Here is a 15,832-nt window from a genome sequence, read left to right on the forward strand (position 1 = left end):
TTTTGTCTGCATGACAAATACAATATTAAATATTTTAACAGTCCTTCTGGATGAGGTGGGGAATGTAGAACTGCTTTTCAGATCAGGCAAGTGGGTTTTGAGCACTAAGGCTTTGTTTTGTTAGTATCTGAAAACAAGAGTTTGGAGTTAAAAGGAAACTTGTCAAAACACTGATTATGCAGCTCTTTATTTCCCTATTTTTTAACTTCAAAATCAATTCAGGTGTGTAGCAGCTTACAAAGCAAAGGGAAAAGTAGCTGGAGGTGATTTACACATAAATGAAATGCACAAAATGAATCAGGTTATTTATCTCTCCTGTCCTTCTTCCTTTGTATCTGAATTCTTTCTCTTTATTTTCCTCCCTTCTCACTGTCATTTTTATCCTTAGTAGGTGCAGCTGTTAGTACAGTTGTGCCTTTGGAGATGCCTGCAGTCCTGAATTAAATTAACAGGATGGGTAGCTCTGTGGGAATTTCATCTGTGTGAAGGCTGAGATATTTAAGTTTGGTGTTCTCCTATTCACAGAAGAGTAAAAATGAAGATAACTTTGCTCTTACCCAACGAACATCTCCCATGGCTTTCTAGGAAGTGAAAGGGAGTTTTGCCAGCTACTCTCATGAATTCCAGTGACTGAGCTGACCTCTGGTTTAGGCAGTAGCTAAGTATTTATGAAATTTGTAAAGTATTTATAAAATGCTGATTGAATAGTATGCCCTGTTATATTCAAACACATTCCAGTGAAAAACCAGGTGTGTGAGACCATGCCACACATTCATGAGGTAGGTATTGACACAGATGGGTGATACAAGAGCTGCTGTTTTCACACATCCTTGTGTTTCTCAAGACATTACATTTCTTTAATCAAATACAGAAATTTGCTGAGGAAATCCAGTGTGGACACTGCCATACTTAGTCCAATGTCTGGACAGGAAGTTTAGCATTATTTTTTGTTTTCTTCCCTCATTAAATAAAAATTAGTCTCAGATCACTTTTCTTTTTCTTCCTAATTAGATTTCTCCAGATGTATTTTTCAACCTGGCTTCTTCCAAGTAATCTGCCTGTTTTCTAAAAATCATTTCTGCATCTTACAGAGATCCCTTGTTCTTTCTGTTCAAACACAATATCTTCTGGCTTCTTGGAAAATAGGATATACCATGGAGCTTCTTCCATGGTCCCTGTGTCTAACAGAATATGCAAAGTAGGACTAGCCCCATGTTTGAACTCCATGGAGGGCATCTCTGAAATCAGCAATTACAGACACAGGGATGTGTCTGAAGAGCTAGAGCTCCATAGTTCTTGAATTACCCTTTTCTTTCTGTTTTTCCTCCTATCTGTTATGTTGATTCTCTGGAGCCTGTCTTATCAATACTGGTCCAAGGTGTATGGGAATCCACAGATGCATTGCTAAAAACAAGAGGGGATTTTTTAGTTATTGCAACTCCTTAACATCTGGGTACCCTGAAAAAATAAAAGAGATATGTTATATGGGTCCATTTGGGCCTGTTCATCTACTCTCACCTCACAGGTAAATTCTTACAGTGGAGACTCTTTGGCCTAAAAGAAGTTCTCTCTCTCAAGTTGTAGTAATAAGTGCAGAAATGTTAATTGCTGCGATCAAAGGTGTAATTGTTCTGGATTCTAAGGTCCCAGTGAAAGCTGATTGCCACCATTCTGTGCCTGGGGAAGGACCAGTCCTAGAATGTTGCTGTAATCTTGTTCTCCTTGCTGGAACCTGCTCAGCATCTCCTCTCTGTTCAGCCAGGCTCAATCCTTCCTCTTCCCCACTGCCCCTCTTCAGTATCCACCAGCCCCAGTAAAATAACCAGCTGCCCAAAAGTGCCTCAGGACTCCACAAGGTTGTTTCCAATTTAATTTCACTAATTGACTTGCTTTCCCTCTTGGTACATTCCTTTCCAGACAGCTGGGTGAGAGGCTGCAGCCTGCCCTTGAAGTGGGTAAATGCTGGCCCAAAATCTCTGCTCCACTGGAGAGATCCCAGCCAGGGAGAATTCTGCCCTGTCCTGTCATCCTTTCCCACCCAGACCATCCCACAGGCACTCTACTCACAGTTGTCCTGCTCTGCTTAAATAAGAGGGGTGCATACTTGTTTCAACAGTTTAAAAAAAATCACATTAGGAAGACAGGCTGTATGTATAAGTAGGATTTAAGTGATTCATTGGCCTGCTGTTTCCCAGCCTCCAGCTTGTCAATCTTGGCTTCTCCTTGTTCATGTTGCTCTGAAAAACATGGAGCATGTGCTCCATGAAACTCATCAAACTGCTTTTTTTTAATTATTCTCCAGACTGTTTTTCCTAGCTGTATTGGCTGAGGAAACACAAACAGTGTAATCAATAAAGCCCTTTTTTTTTTTTAAAGCCACTCAAGAGCTTATGTAAAATCTTTGGAATTTGTAACCATGATAACATTGTTATGCTCTCCTAGCTGGTAGAAATATCAAAGCCTGCTAAGAATAACTCTGCAGCAGACAGAGAAGATTGGATTTGTTTCCTGGAATGGAAGCAAAAAGCATGAATGCATTGCTCAGTTACTAACAACTAAGGAAAAAAATAAATAGACACTTAAAAATTCCACTTCCCCTTCCAAACAATGTCATTAAATGACTCAAAATACAGAGTTAGTTTTGCTGAATATTTAAAGGTCTCCAAGATTTTCCACATCTTCTCTTTCTTTTTTTTTAATGTGTTGTGATGGTACATGAAACTTACATTACATCTTCCATTCTCCAAATATTGTTCTTCTGGTAGAAACTCTAAATAAGCTTGGTTTGCTAGTGAAGTTATCACTAGAATTTGTGAGGCTTTGAGTCTAGCCTAGGGTTTTCTAAAAACCAATCTTAATTGGAAATTTGTAAAATGGCAGTTTCCCATCACTTTCATCCTCCAAGATGAAATGGGTTAACACTAAACTTTCCTTTAGATTTAGGTGAAAGTCTGGGAATTTAAAGAGACAGCCATCCTAAAGCCTCTCCATGTAAAAATTGCTGGGAAATGCACAACCTAATTTTCAGCCACCACAAATGATGGTTGTGGGCAATTTGTATGTGGAAAGTAGTGGGAATATAAAGTTCAGGTGTGTTGTTACAGACGTGGCTTGGTATCTCAGCCAGGCTGCTCTGCAGTTAATTGGCTCTGTGGTTTTGCAGCGTGAATGACTCTGAACCTCTGGTTAGGAAATGCAAACAAGAAACTCCTCTTTTAGTCTAAACAAACTGAAGTACATTTATATGGATTTGTTGCAGAAAAGTCTTAAAATGGGCACCAAGTTTGCACAAAGAACAATTTAAAATCACACATAACTTTTTGCAAGGGCATGCTGTGATAGGCCAAGGGAGAATTTTAAACTGAAAGAGTGCAGGGCTAGATTGGATATAGGGAAGAAATTCTTCACTGAAAGGGTGATGAGAACTTGGCACAGGTTTTCCAGAAAAGCTGTGGCTGCCCCTGGATCCCTGGAAGTGTCCAAAGCCAGGTTGGACAGGGATTGGAGTGGACTGGGATAGTGGAAGGTGTCCCTGCCCATGGCAGGAGTGGCTCCTGGCAGATGTCCCTTCCAGCCCAAACCATTCTGTGAGTCCATGATTTACATTTTTAAAAGTGTCCCCCTGGTATGTGCTATCCTGATGCTTTCTGGACTTGCCTTGCAGCGGTTCCCTGGGAGCCAGGGAAGGGTTTGGACTCTGGCACAGCCATCCTGTGGGGTGTCTCCTGCTCCCAGTCCCTCTCAGCAGCCACTCACCGCTCTGGTCCAGCTCTGCCCTCCAGAGAAACCTTTCACAAGGCTTTCCTTGGCAGCTCTGCTCTGCCCCAGCCACCCCTGCCCTGTCATTGTCTGCTGGGAGCTTATCTTTTGTTTCCCTGCTGCTTTTCAGTTCCCTCTGCACTCCTCAAGCCCTGTCAAGGTAGCTCAGGCACACCTGAGCATGCTGTTCCTGGAGCTTCCTCCTATCACATTCCCACTTCTAAATAGCAAAGGGCACTGGGAGACAATTGGAAATGTTTCTGTGGCAAAGGTGGGTTGAAATTGCTTCACAGTAGGTCAAAGGGTTTTGGCACAGCAAAAGGCTAAGGGATAAACAGGTAGAGGTATGTTGTCTGAGAAAAATGAGAGTTTATTCCAAAAATGCTCGGTTTGGTTCTGTTAGCAGGGACATGGCTCGTCTGTGGCCACGGCTTTGAGCCAGACTGCTGCTCGCAAGGAAAATAAAACTTTATTTTAATGAATCATCCTCTTTCCAGGGTTTCCCTCCCCCCAGGGCTGTTATACCTGCAGAAGCTATTTGTGAAATGGCTTCCAGATGGCAAAAGAGGTTAATTCCCCCCAAAATGAGAGAGGGACTGGATCTTTGTACCTGTATCAAAAATCACAGTAAATTTTTCCATGGCTGGTTTCCTACTGCTCAGGGAGCAGGATATGATAGAGATGCTCTCCCCAGAAAGCTTTAACTCTCAGGCTCATCTTAATTCTTGCTGTCAGAGTGGGTGCTACTGGCTCCAATTCCTGCTACCAAGTGAGCTCTCCTCACCCCATGCACAGTGTTTGCCCCATGAAAAGCCATGTCCTGCAGCCCAGATGATGTTGGTACTCTATATGTTTTTAATTTTAACCCATTTAACCCATTATTTGGTGTCTGGGGATCATTTGGTATAGTGTTTTATTTCCTGGACAGGTATCTGAATTGTTAAAAGCAGCAATGAGCACATGGAGGGGAAATCCCTGTCTTCTGCTCTCATACTGGATGGGAAAGTTCTCCTCTAACACAAAATTTACCTGAACGAAAACCTGTTGCCTGCTTATGCCTACAGAAGATCAGACAAGGGCTAGAAGTAGAAACAGTTAACTTTTTTAACACAAAAGAGTTAAAAAATTAAAAAGTGAATAATATATCCCCCCCCCCCCCCCCCTAGTTCTGATTTGATGCTTTGAGAAGTCCACAAGGTATCATCACTGTACTTTAACATTAAAAGGAGATGCACAGTCCTGCTAGGGGCTGATTTCTGAGGAGGAAGTGTTAGTTTTGTCACCCAAGATGTGACAGCTGAAGGGTTTGGAGACATGGAGTCAGCTGGGAAACTAACTCAGCTACATTGAGTCTTGGTAACCCCGGCATTTTATCCGAAATATTTTGATTGCTTACCAAATGCCCAAACTACCAACTCTCTTGCTGTGGGGAAAGATACCATAAAGCTTATGGTTATTGTATGGCATGTTATAAACATGATAATGATCTCTCTGGGGAGAGACTCAATTAATTCCTTGGGTGCTGGCAGCTCGTATATGTAATTTGGTGTATCCCCATGCAGACGTAGTTACCTATAAAGCCCTTCTTTTCTGTTGTAATAAACCCATAGGAAACCCAAGAGATTAATAATTAAAGCTGCTCCATTTTCTTCAAAGTAAAAAAATTGTAAGAAAACCGGTAAAAACCTATGGAAAGAAAGAAACTCAAAAGAAAGCAAGTAAAGGAACTTTTAAGAAGGCAGGTAAAGATTAACCTATATGAAGGCAGGTAAAGAAACCTATGAGAAAACCTGCGTTTAGGAGTTGGAATTTAACCCAACAATTAAGTTAGGATTAAAAATGGTTTGGTTTAGATTTTTTAAAAAAAATATTTGCTTAGCTATAAACAACACTTCAGTGAAAGCTGTTAAAAAACTTTACGACTGCATCCCGAAAACATTTTTAAAAGTTCTACTTAAAGTTGGGCAAAAGACCATTCTTGCCGCCTGAAACTTAAAAGGAAAAAAATGCTGCCCAGCACCATGAATTAAACCAGGCTGTTCTTGAGTGGCTTTTAAAGCCTTGGGAGCTATGCGTGTGTGCTTTAAGCGTTACAATCACCGTAACTCAATCTCTCCACATCCCCCCACCTCCAGCGGATGGAAACTCTGAAATTCCACCGTAAAAGCGGGGAGGGGGGAGGAAGAAAAACTTGGATAAACAGAAGAGAAGCCACGTGCGGGCCGGCTAGCGGGGCTGGCTGGGGTTTTTGCTGAGGGAGCGGTGCGGGACGGGGGTTTTGCTGAGGGAGCGGGGCTGACCGGGGTTTTTGCTGAGGGATCGGGGCTGACCGGGGTTTTTGCTGAGGGAGCGGTGCGGGACGGGGCTTCAGCTGAGGGATCGGTGCTGGCCGGGGTTTTTGCTGAGGGATCGGGGCTGACCGGGGTTTTTGCTCAGGGAGCGGTGCGGGCCGCGGCTTTAGCTGAGGGAGCGGTGCCGACCGGGCGGGCCGCGCTGCCCGTGAGCGCCGGGGGAGGACCCGGGCGCGGCACCGCGGCCGCTCCGGCCTTTCCTCGGGGAGCCTCATGGGAGGAGCCTGCGAGCAGCAGCAGCTCCGGGCTCCTCTTCCTCGGCCTTTTGTAGGCTCCCGGAGCAGCGGAGGGAGCGGGGCTCGGCGGTGCCCGCCCGCGATGGGGGGAGCGCAGGGGAGCGCTGGCCGAGCGAGGGGCTGCGCCCGGGGCTGTGCTGCCAGTGAGGATGAGTGCGAGCAGGAACGCTGGTGATTATTTCCTGGCGTTGGTAAGTAGACACTTTGTGAGCGGGAAAGTTGTTTGATTTTTTTTTTCCCCCTCTTTCCTTTTTATTTATTTATTTATTTATTCATTTATTTATTTTAACTTCTGGCAGCTGTTCCTCCCGCTCCCATAGCGCTGCCTCCAGCGCTGGGTCAGGATTGACTCTCCTTCCCCCTCTCAAAAAAAAAAAGACTGGGTGGTTTTGTGGCTCCTGCGCTGGTTTCTGGCTGGGTTTGGGGTTTCTGGTCGAGTGAGGAGGAGACTCTGTGAGTGCTCTTTGCACTGAGGAACTTCAGGTTTGCTGGCTGGGAAGGCTGGGAATTTGGGAACTTTGAAATCCTGCTCCGATGACATCAGGATGTGACCGAGAGCCCTTCCGAGGCTCTGAAAGCTGTTCCGTGGTGACGGGATGGGCTTTTTTTAATGGTTGACAGTTATTACAGCAAATATGCTTATTCATCCTGTGCAGGCGTGATTTATACTTATGACACTTTTATGTGGCTTTCAGCTGTCCTTTTAGCTCGCAAGGGAAGTAGTGCTGTAACACGTTTCAGTCCCTTTAAGTATTTTAATCTAATGTAGTTGTGCTTGTTTAATGTAGTTACTCACTCCTAAGTTTTAATGCGACCACAGTAATGTAGAATGCTCCGGCAAAAAAATTAAAAAAATTAAAGAAATTCTATTTTATTGTTATAGCTAATCATATCAGTGATCAGTCTGGGTGTGCGTGTTACAGAAATTAAGGGATTTCTGAGCAAGGGTGAGAGAGGAAGTGCAGGCCCTCAGGTAACGTGTGACTAAACACCATCCCCTGCCAAGATAACTCCTCTGTCTTGTCAGGGTTTCCACAAAGAGTGCCAGAAAAATACACTTTCTGAGAATGCCTCTGCATGCGCCCTGACAGCGACAGCGCTCTGCTTCCGCTCCAGCAGAACATCGGGAATTACCTGCAGGCATTGCCAGCTGCTGCACAGCTGGGGTTGCTTTCCACAGGTGGGGAATTGCCTTCAGGAGGCCTTGTAAAAAACGAAAAAACGCTTTCATGTCTCCAGAGCCAGCTCCCGCGTTTGTTTGCCTTCCTCGTGTTGTTGGGATGGAGTTGTGCTGGAAGAGAAGGGACTCCCCTGGTGCTGGTGCCCTGTGTCCGGAGCTGGACAGCCGCGTGTTCCCGCATGGGCTGTGGCCAGCCGGGGTGACAGCAGGTCCCTCCCCTGGGGACAGCTGTGACTCAGGCGCTGCCAGGGGTGGCTCTCCTTGTGTGCTCCAGGCACTGTCACCCGGCACCCAGACCTGTTCTGCTGATTCCTCGAGTCCTGCTCAGAGGAACACCATGGAAATCTGGAGTCATTCCCCAAGGAGCCAGTTCTGGTGTCTTGGTGACAGTGCCTGTTTTCCATAAGTGTAGTTCTGCTGCCATGCACTGAGCATCAAACTCGTGTTTCCTCTGTGTGATGGGAGTTTTATTTGCTTTTAATTAACGCATGTCAGTTCATCTCTTGGATACCTTCATTACTGTGTTTGCACAGTCCCAGCTCAGCAGGACTCAGCCTGGCCCAGGCTGAGCCTAAATACAAAGTGCTGGTGCGAGGCACTTAAGGTGTTTCTTCTTCAGAGTACGGAATTTGAGAGATTTTTCCCACATCACGTATTTAAATGCATAAGTAGGTCTTTTGTTGGGTAAGGCAGTGTATTGCCCAAAACTTGAACTTTTGACTGTGAGTGCATTTTTAGCTGATAAAAAACTTTGGCTAAATCTAAGCCCAGTGACCAGCAAAAGTGACTCCCAGTTGTTGCTGTGTCTGAGCTTTTAAGCTGCTGCTGGTGTATGGACTCTCCTGTGGGGATGGATGTTCCCTTAGTTCCTTGGGAAAAAAAGCCACACTTTCCATTTTAATCTTAGAATCTTGTATTTTTCCTGAAATGCTGTTGATATTTAAATGGGTTTTAAATTAATTCATAAGTAGTAGTTCAGGAGGGAAAAAGAGGGATTTGTTTTTAATGCTTTGCGTGTATCTTAAGCAGCAGTTCTGAGCTGTTCCCTAAATATGTTTTTAGTTAGTGATACCTGTAATGTTGATTTCTAATATGAGAAATAACTTCTTACCTCCTTCTCTGCTGAATCATTGACAGGAGTCCCAGTAATCATGGAAATACTTTTAAAGAACAGAAATACCAAAGGGGCACAGAGTTACTGTAACAGGTTATTGTTGGATTTTCTTGACACCAAGTTTATTTCAGTGAATATAATTAATGTAAGAGGCTGCAAACTAAACTGTGAAAAGATAAAACTAATAATATGAAGGAATTAGTGAAATGGATCAAATTTTATGAAGTACAGCGTGTTTGAATATATGAATTTAAAACTGATGTAGGTGCTGCTAGATCTTTTTTCCTTTCCAAAGAATTGCAGTGTAAGAACAGAAGTAGCAGATTCTCTCAATATTTTTCTGGGACTGATTAATGTTTTTACTTATGTATGGGTGAGCTGAGGTTCAAAAATTTGGCTCTTTGGCCCAAGATACTAGAAAGGCAAGTATGAAATCTAAAGGATTTTGTTTGTCAGGCTTGCTGTACCCGGTGAGAACATCTTGTGTCCTGAAGAAAACAAAACAGCGGGTGATGAGAGCACTGAGAGCTCAGTCCTGCCTTGTGGTTGTTGGTGCCATTTTCCAGAGATTTCTGGAGTAAGAGAAGGATCCATAAATCTTGCCGTTATCTCATTAAAAGCAGCCAAATGTTTGGGACTGGGAGATAGCAGAGTTTGAAATGCTTATTGGTTTCCCTTGGAGTAAACTTGGAGCTATTGTTGACTGTTCAAAGGGAGCCACATCCAGCTCTCCTGATTGGAAAAACATGGACAGGGAGTAAATGCCAAGACCCTTAGCTGCCTTCTGTCTCCAGCACCAGTATCAAACTGTTTTATAAAATGCTTTTTTCCTATGAAATCAGGGGTTTAAGGTCTGCATCTCAGGGATGAGGAGAGCAGCAAACAGACCCCCCAGAGCAGCCAGCACTTGCTGTCTCTGTGTCCATGTGTGCCAAGTTGTGTCCCTGTATATATCTAAAATTTCTGTCTCCCTTTGAAGCTTTCTTACATAGAATCAGACCTGCTGTGTTTAAGAAGAAATTAGACAGGTTTATGAAGTTATTTCTCATTCACTCATTGATACATAATGAATACTGTGGGTCCAGCTTTGCCTGAAACTTGTTATTTGCATACCTGCCTTCTAACAGTGACTTGGAAAATCTCTTTCCAAGGCTAAGTAGAGGCCTCAAAAATGAAATTGTGAAACTCAAGAGCCCAAGGACACTTGATGGGCAGTGTCTTTCTCTTGTGACACACTAATAACAGTCTGAACCCCGTGGTCTTTGGGCTGAGTTTAGTGTGCTCGCTGCAGCTGTTGGTAAGCAACTGCTCATTAAACTGTGAGCTATTTTCCTTCGCAAACTATTTCAGTCATGCTTGTCATAAGTAGAATTTGGAAGCGGTTTTATGTAGATAAAATAAATAGAGCTCTTCCAGGCTCGACCCAGAACTGAGGCAACAGAATGGAAAAAGCTTGGTGGCCTTTTCATGGAGCTCAGTTCTTGAAACAAATTTGCCTTAAGGGCTGGTGGCTGCAGAGGGCTGACAGCAGGGACCTGGTGGCAGAGCCAAAGGCAGTTGTGATACCTGGGAATGTCACTTGTGGAACTCGTTTGAGCAGCTTGTGGATGGCTTCATTGTTTGTGCGGCACAGAGCAGGGTGGCTTGGCAAGGAGCAGCTTCTTCATCACCTTCCCAAGCCTGAGTTTCAGGTTACTTTGTCCATAAACTATGAAAATCCCTGTCCAGGAGTTGGTTGTGCAGGAAACGTGAGTGGTGAGGAGCAAACACTTCTCACCAGATTGGGGCACAGCAGTTCCAGTTGTAGCTTGGGTTTGTGCTGTGCTTTCTACATGTTAACAGGGAATAGTCATAGTGCTCTGTCACAGCAAGAAGAAAACCTGCCCATCTCCTCAGTTTACTCATTATGTACATAAAAAGAAATTGTAAAGTGCTGTTGTCAAAATCTACTTTCTAAGCCCTCATTTTAAGGCAAAGCAGAGAGGACACCCCAGTTGCAACTCAGCAATGAATGAAAACCAGTCTCTTTATGATAATAAGCTAGAGGACTTTAGAACCTGTAAACACCTTGGCTCAAAGTTCCCTACAACAGGCAGAGCCCTCAGGTGTGGTTAAACCAGAGTGGGCAGTCAATTGCTCAGAGTTGTAATTGTTTTTCCCATATGAACATGCTACAGAACCCTTTAGATAAAATATGGGCAGTGTGAGTACGTTCAGATGGCAGCATTCAGTCATTACCAGAATAACACTGACATTGTTATAGTAAAGTTCAACTGTTTCTAATGTTTTTTGATTCAGAATTAAATTACGGTAGGGAATCATCCAGGAATCATCTAGATTTGAAGTTAGGTAAGGAAGTAATAATTTAGACTTAAGTTTCTTCAGTCACGAGCTGCTGGTATTCAGTGGCACTCTGCTTTTCCCAGAAATGGGGCAAGGCTGGATGTCTCCTGTGTGTGTTTTCCACAGCACCTGGACACCTTGGTGCCCCCACTGATGAGCACCCCCAGCTCAGGTGAAAGCTAACATCGGGCTCCTTGTATTTTATCTGAGTGAGGAAATGTTGTCATTTCTCTTGTTCAAGCAGCAGCTTCATTTCTCATTTGCTTTTCATAATCAGAAGCACAGCGGGGTTCATTTGCTGTTGAGTTGTACTGTATCATTGCTCCTGCAGTTCTGAGTCAGACAAAAATCCAGAGACTTCAGTCCTGTGGGAACAAAAGCAACTTAGATTAAAAATGCCAGCTTTCTCTGTGTTCCCTAACACGCAAGTTAGCTCATTCATGCTCGAGCCCAGGGATTCAGAAGGATAAACAACAGTAATTCTGAATAACTCAGATATTTAAGGCTGCCTTTCTCTGTCTTTTCTCTCCACAGCCTTGCTGGGCCAGGTGATGACAATCAGTTGGCTTCTCCCCTTGATCCCTGTGAGCATCCCTTAGCTGTGTCTGAAGCCTTTGGAAATGCTGTTCCCGTGGGAGCTGCTGAGCTGACTGCAGCCAGGTACTGTCCAGAGCTGTGCCCTGGGCCAGGGGCAGTGGCTGTGGGAGGATAGAGCTCCAGGAGCTCAGCACTGCCCAAGGAACCACTCTCATGGTCCCTGCACGGATATAAATGTCTGCCTGTATCTGTCAGCAGAGATCTGTAGCAGAGTTTCAGTCTCTTGTGGAAACCTTCAAAAGAAGATGCTCTTTACCTTTCGCTGAGATTCTGTCACTTCAGCACATAGGAGGCTCATGACATGTGAAGGTGCAATATATGCCCTATATTTTTTTAGGTGCTTATATATATATATATATTTTATTAATACAAGGTAACTAATCCTTGAAGCATTTTCTTTGAGAAGTTCTTTAACAGTATGATGTTGGTTATAAAACATTCAGGTATCTCTGCTGGACTTTGGCCTTTTTGTCTGCCTTCGCTTGCACTGAGAAGGGAAACTTGCTTTCTTTGTGCTGGTGGGGTTGTCAGGATCTTCGGGCATATAAATTTATCTTAACAATAGAGGAAGCCTTGCAGGGTGTGTGTACCCTTCAATCACCGGGAGTTCAGTGGAGTGTAAACACACACAGTATATTTAAGCTGGCATTAAATTTGTTAGCTGAAGTCACAATAACACACCATCAAAGGCTGAAGGGACCTTGTGTGGTTTGCTCAATCCACCTTAAAAGCTGGGTGACCTTGCTGTTTAGTCCTGGTCTGCCACCAGTCCCCAAGCTGGTTAGTCACCAATGCTGGCTGAAGGCGTCTGTGAGAAACAAACTTTTTCCTACAGTCAGAGTAAGACGATCTAGAGAAGCTTGCAGTGGGAAAGCTAATGATGTGGATTTCTTTCATTTCTTGTAAGTTTTTACTCAAAGAGTTGTGTTTCTTTTGTTTTTAACAAATGTAATTGGGTTACTGATGGTTTTTTGTGGATTCTGTTTTTCTTGCTAATGGACTGTTGGCAATAGTAGTGAGGCAGTTAGAAAAGAGTGAGCATTAATTGAGGTGGAGCTGTGTGCTACTTTTTGAATGTGCAAGCATTAAAAAAGACTAACACTAATAGTGCCAGAAAGATTTGTATATGGTCTTTGGACTACAGTCTGGAGCAGAAGATTGTGTGCCCTTGGGGTGATAATTTGCTGTTTGCAGGGAAAAAGGCACACAAGCTGTCTATGACTAAACATTTAGGGAGAGCAGTCTCAGAGTGCTTTAATTCACTGTTTCTTGTAAACCTCATGAATTCACTCTTTTTGCATTCTCATATGAATCTGGAATTTCGAGTTAATTATATTATACCTTTTCTTTTGATCTGCTTCAGAAGTTGTGCCTTTAAATGCTTTATTGTTAATGTCTGAAGGGTGTGTTGGGGTTCCTTGTTCCACCCCAGCTGCACAGGCTGTGCTGAGCTTTGCTTGCCCCATCCAGGGTGGCTGAGCCCAGTAGGGATGAGGGCACACAGACTATGCAGCAACCACAGGATCTGGCTGTTGTTTCCAAATCCTGGCCTTGAGGGAGCTGCAAGGATTTTTGCCAGGGTTCAGCTCTAAAAACTGACAAACCAGGGGTATTTCACGTTGGTTGTAGGTAGTTTTCCAGTTCCTGAAACAGAGGAAACTGATAGAGAAATACACTGTGCTCAGCTCAGGAGTGAAGCTGGCTGTGAGTTGTTCTTCTGTTTGTTGTTTTTAACTCTTTTGTTTGCTTTTTTAAATGCTGCACAAGTTAACTCTTGTCAGTGTTGTTTGTTTTCCTTACTCCTTTATTTTGCATCCGTGTGCAGCTTTGGATATAAAAGCCTACCTGTTCTCCTTCACCTGATTCTCCTGTCCAGACTGTTGTCACTTGTTGTCCGTGAGCCTTGCAGAGGGGTTTCCTGCTGTCCCAGCAGTAGAAAACCCAGAGGCTGCCACTGTGCCCACCCCCAGGTGGCAGCTGGTCGGCAGAAGAGGGGTTAAATCAGTGCAGCTGCACCTCTGCTTTAACTCCTGTGTGCTCAGTCATGGTGCAGCTCTGCTGACTTCCCTGGCCTTTGGTCCTGAGCTGGGAACAATAGTGTTGGTAGCAAATGAAAGTATTAAAACACGTGGGATTATGCTCAGGATCAGCAATAGCAGGACTGAACTTTTCTTACCTAAGGGAAGAGCCTCAGTGATGGGTTTTTTTTTTCATGTCATTTCTTTATCTGTCATCAACAATTCACTTGTGTCATGGAGCAGATTATGGCCAATATAAGTAAGATAATCTTATTAAAGCCTCAGCTTTTTTGGAATTTTATGTAGAAGCACTGCACCACTGCACATTTCAGTGTGACTGGATATAATTCTGTAATGCTCACACGCATGATGTCGCTGTGATGTCTGCTGGGTACCTCTGCAAAATGAAAATGTTACGGGGTCTCCTGAATGCCGTGGTGTTACTCCAGTCTGTCTGCAGTAAGGTGCAGTCATAAAGTGTTTTCTCCCAAGATATTTAGTCACTTACTAAATTTGCTTTTGTTTCCATGTATTTCCCCATCAGGGGCATCACATAATGCAGATGGTGTGCACTTTGACAGGGAAATATAATGGTGCATATATGATGGGGGTCAGTTTGTGCTAAATGGCTTCCAGATGGCAGGGCAGAGTAAGAGATCAGGTTGTCCCTCCATCTGTCCAGTCAGGAAACTCTATCTTTGTTTTGCTTCTTGAGGGTGACTGACTGCCTCTCTCCTGCTGATAACATGTTGATCAGGCACAACGTGCTGTCATCTGCTCTGTAAGATTTTATTTACTCTATCTACAGAGAAGTGCCCTGAAAAGAATTAGGTAAAAAGTTCCCTGGCGGTTCTGCCAAGCATTTTTGTTTAGCAATGAAAGGCCAAGTTCACTCTGATTTGCCATTGCATGTTGCACTAGGAGAAGTTTTGGCCAGACACAGCTTTCTCTTCACTCTGCAGGTGCAGAGCTCTTCAACAGGACTTCTGTGCTGTATGAGGAATGTTTGGGTTGGAAAGGTAGAGAAGGCAAATAAGAGCCCTGTCTGTACAAGACCAAAGCTTAGCTGGGCTCCAGGTGAGAGGTGTGAAACACTTCTGAGCAGTGTCTGTCTGTTCCCTGTGACTTCCTTCCTGGCTTGTGGGGAAAAAAAAACCCCAAAACCTGCAAATGCCCAGAAAAAAATGACAGCTTAGAAAGGCACTTGCTGCATGTGTTTAGGGCTGTACTTCTTAGTGTTGGCAGCACAAGCAGACAGGAGTACTCACATTTATCTGTGCACACAGATAGTCACAAAATAATTTTTGAGATTTGCTTGCAAGAGGTGGTGCTTGAAAATGCTTGTTTTCTAATCACTCCACAGGATAAACACTGGTCAATGTATAGTTCATTGTGCACTGAGAAGATTTGGGCCTTTGGGTAGTATTCTTCCTGCAACCATTAAAATATTACTAGCTGAGAAAAAAGTTGAATGGAAAATCTTGTTTTAATAAGAGCTGTGGAGAGGTTTTAATGTAGCTGCTTCATGTGTGAGGTGATAAAGTGCTGTGAGTTGACACATGGTCATTGATGCAGTGTTAGGCTGGAGAGCTCAGAGTGGACACAGAGCCTGTATTTTGGACAGGGTTGCTGTTCTGTGCTCCCCTGCCTCAGTTTGTGCAGTCTGTCAGATCAGGAGGAGGAGTGGACACAGGGCTTTATGAAGGATGGGGAGCAGAGCTTTTCTGGAATTCCTTGTGTGTTGATGGCAAGCTTTGTTTTAGTGTTGGGAATGACACTCATTAGTCAGAGTATCTCTGAAAATTGTCTCCTTTGATATGGAGAGGCTTAAAGGGGGAAGCTGAAGGGCTGCAGATGATCCTTTGGGCCTGTGTGAGGAGTGTGAAACAGGTGCTACTGTGGGACTGGAACAGCTTTGTGTGTCCATAACACAAGGGCCATAATTTATGTGCCTTTGGTGCTCTTGTTTGGCTGGGCCCTCTTGTGAATTGTTTGGGTTTTGCAATTCTTTTTGTTCTCCAAACAGATGTTCAGCATTCACTTATTTTTAGCAGTTCACTTTTTTTATGCTTTAAAAATCTTACTTTCACTGCTCTCCATGTGCCCCTATATAGTCACTGCTCTCCATGTGCCCCTATATAGAGGGGGTGCTGTTGCTATATTAGTACAGAGACATTTTTAGCCAAGGACAAAGGCCTTTGCATGAAAAAGGAAACAGCCTGCTTTTTAATCAT

The 15,832-nt window shown here is 43.9% G+C and overlaps 1 protein-coding gene across 7 annotated transcripts in view; it reads left to right on the forward strand.

Moving 5' to 3' along the window:
* TACC2 (transforming acidic coiled-coil containing protein 2) overlaps window positions 1–15,832 on the forward strand; it is a 128,144-nt gene that overhangs the window by 42,065 nt on the left and 70,247 nt on the right. For all 7 annotated transcript variants that reach the window (XM_014250215.2, XM_014250218.2, XM_088059388.1 and 4 more), the window contains one exon: window positions 11,518–11,643. In XM_014250215.2, the coding sequence (XP_014105690.2) occupies window positions 11,518–11,643 (126 nt within the window). The remainder of the gene's footprint in view (window positions 1–11,517; window positions 11,644–15,832) is intronic.

The sequence above is a fragment of the Pseudopodoces humilis genome, chromosome 9 (genome assembly GCF_049639895.1).
Source record: "Pseudopodoces humilis isolate 2021_Gansu_Grassland_sample_001 chromosome 9, ASM4963989v1, whole genome shotgun sequence".
In the NCBI taxonomy this organism is placed as follows: Eukaryota; Metazoa; Chordata; class Aves; order Passeriformes; family Paridae; genus Pseudopodoces; species Pseudopodoces humilis.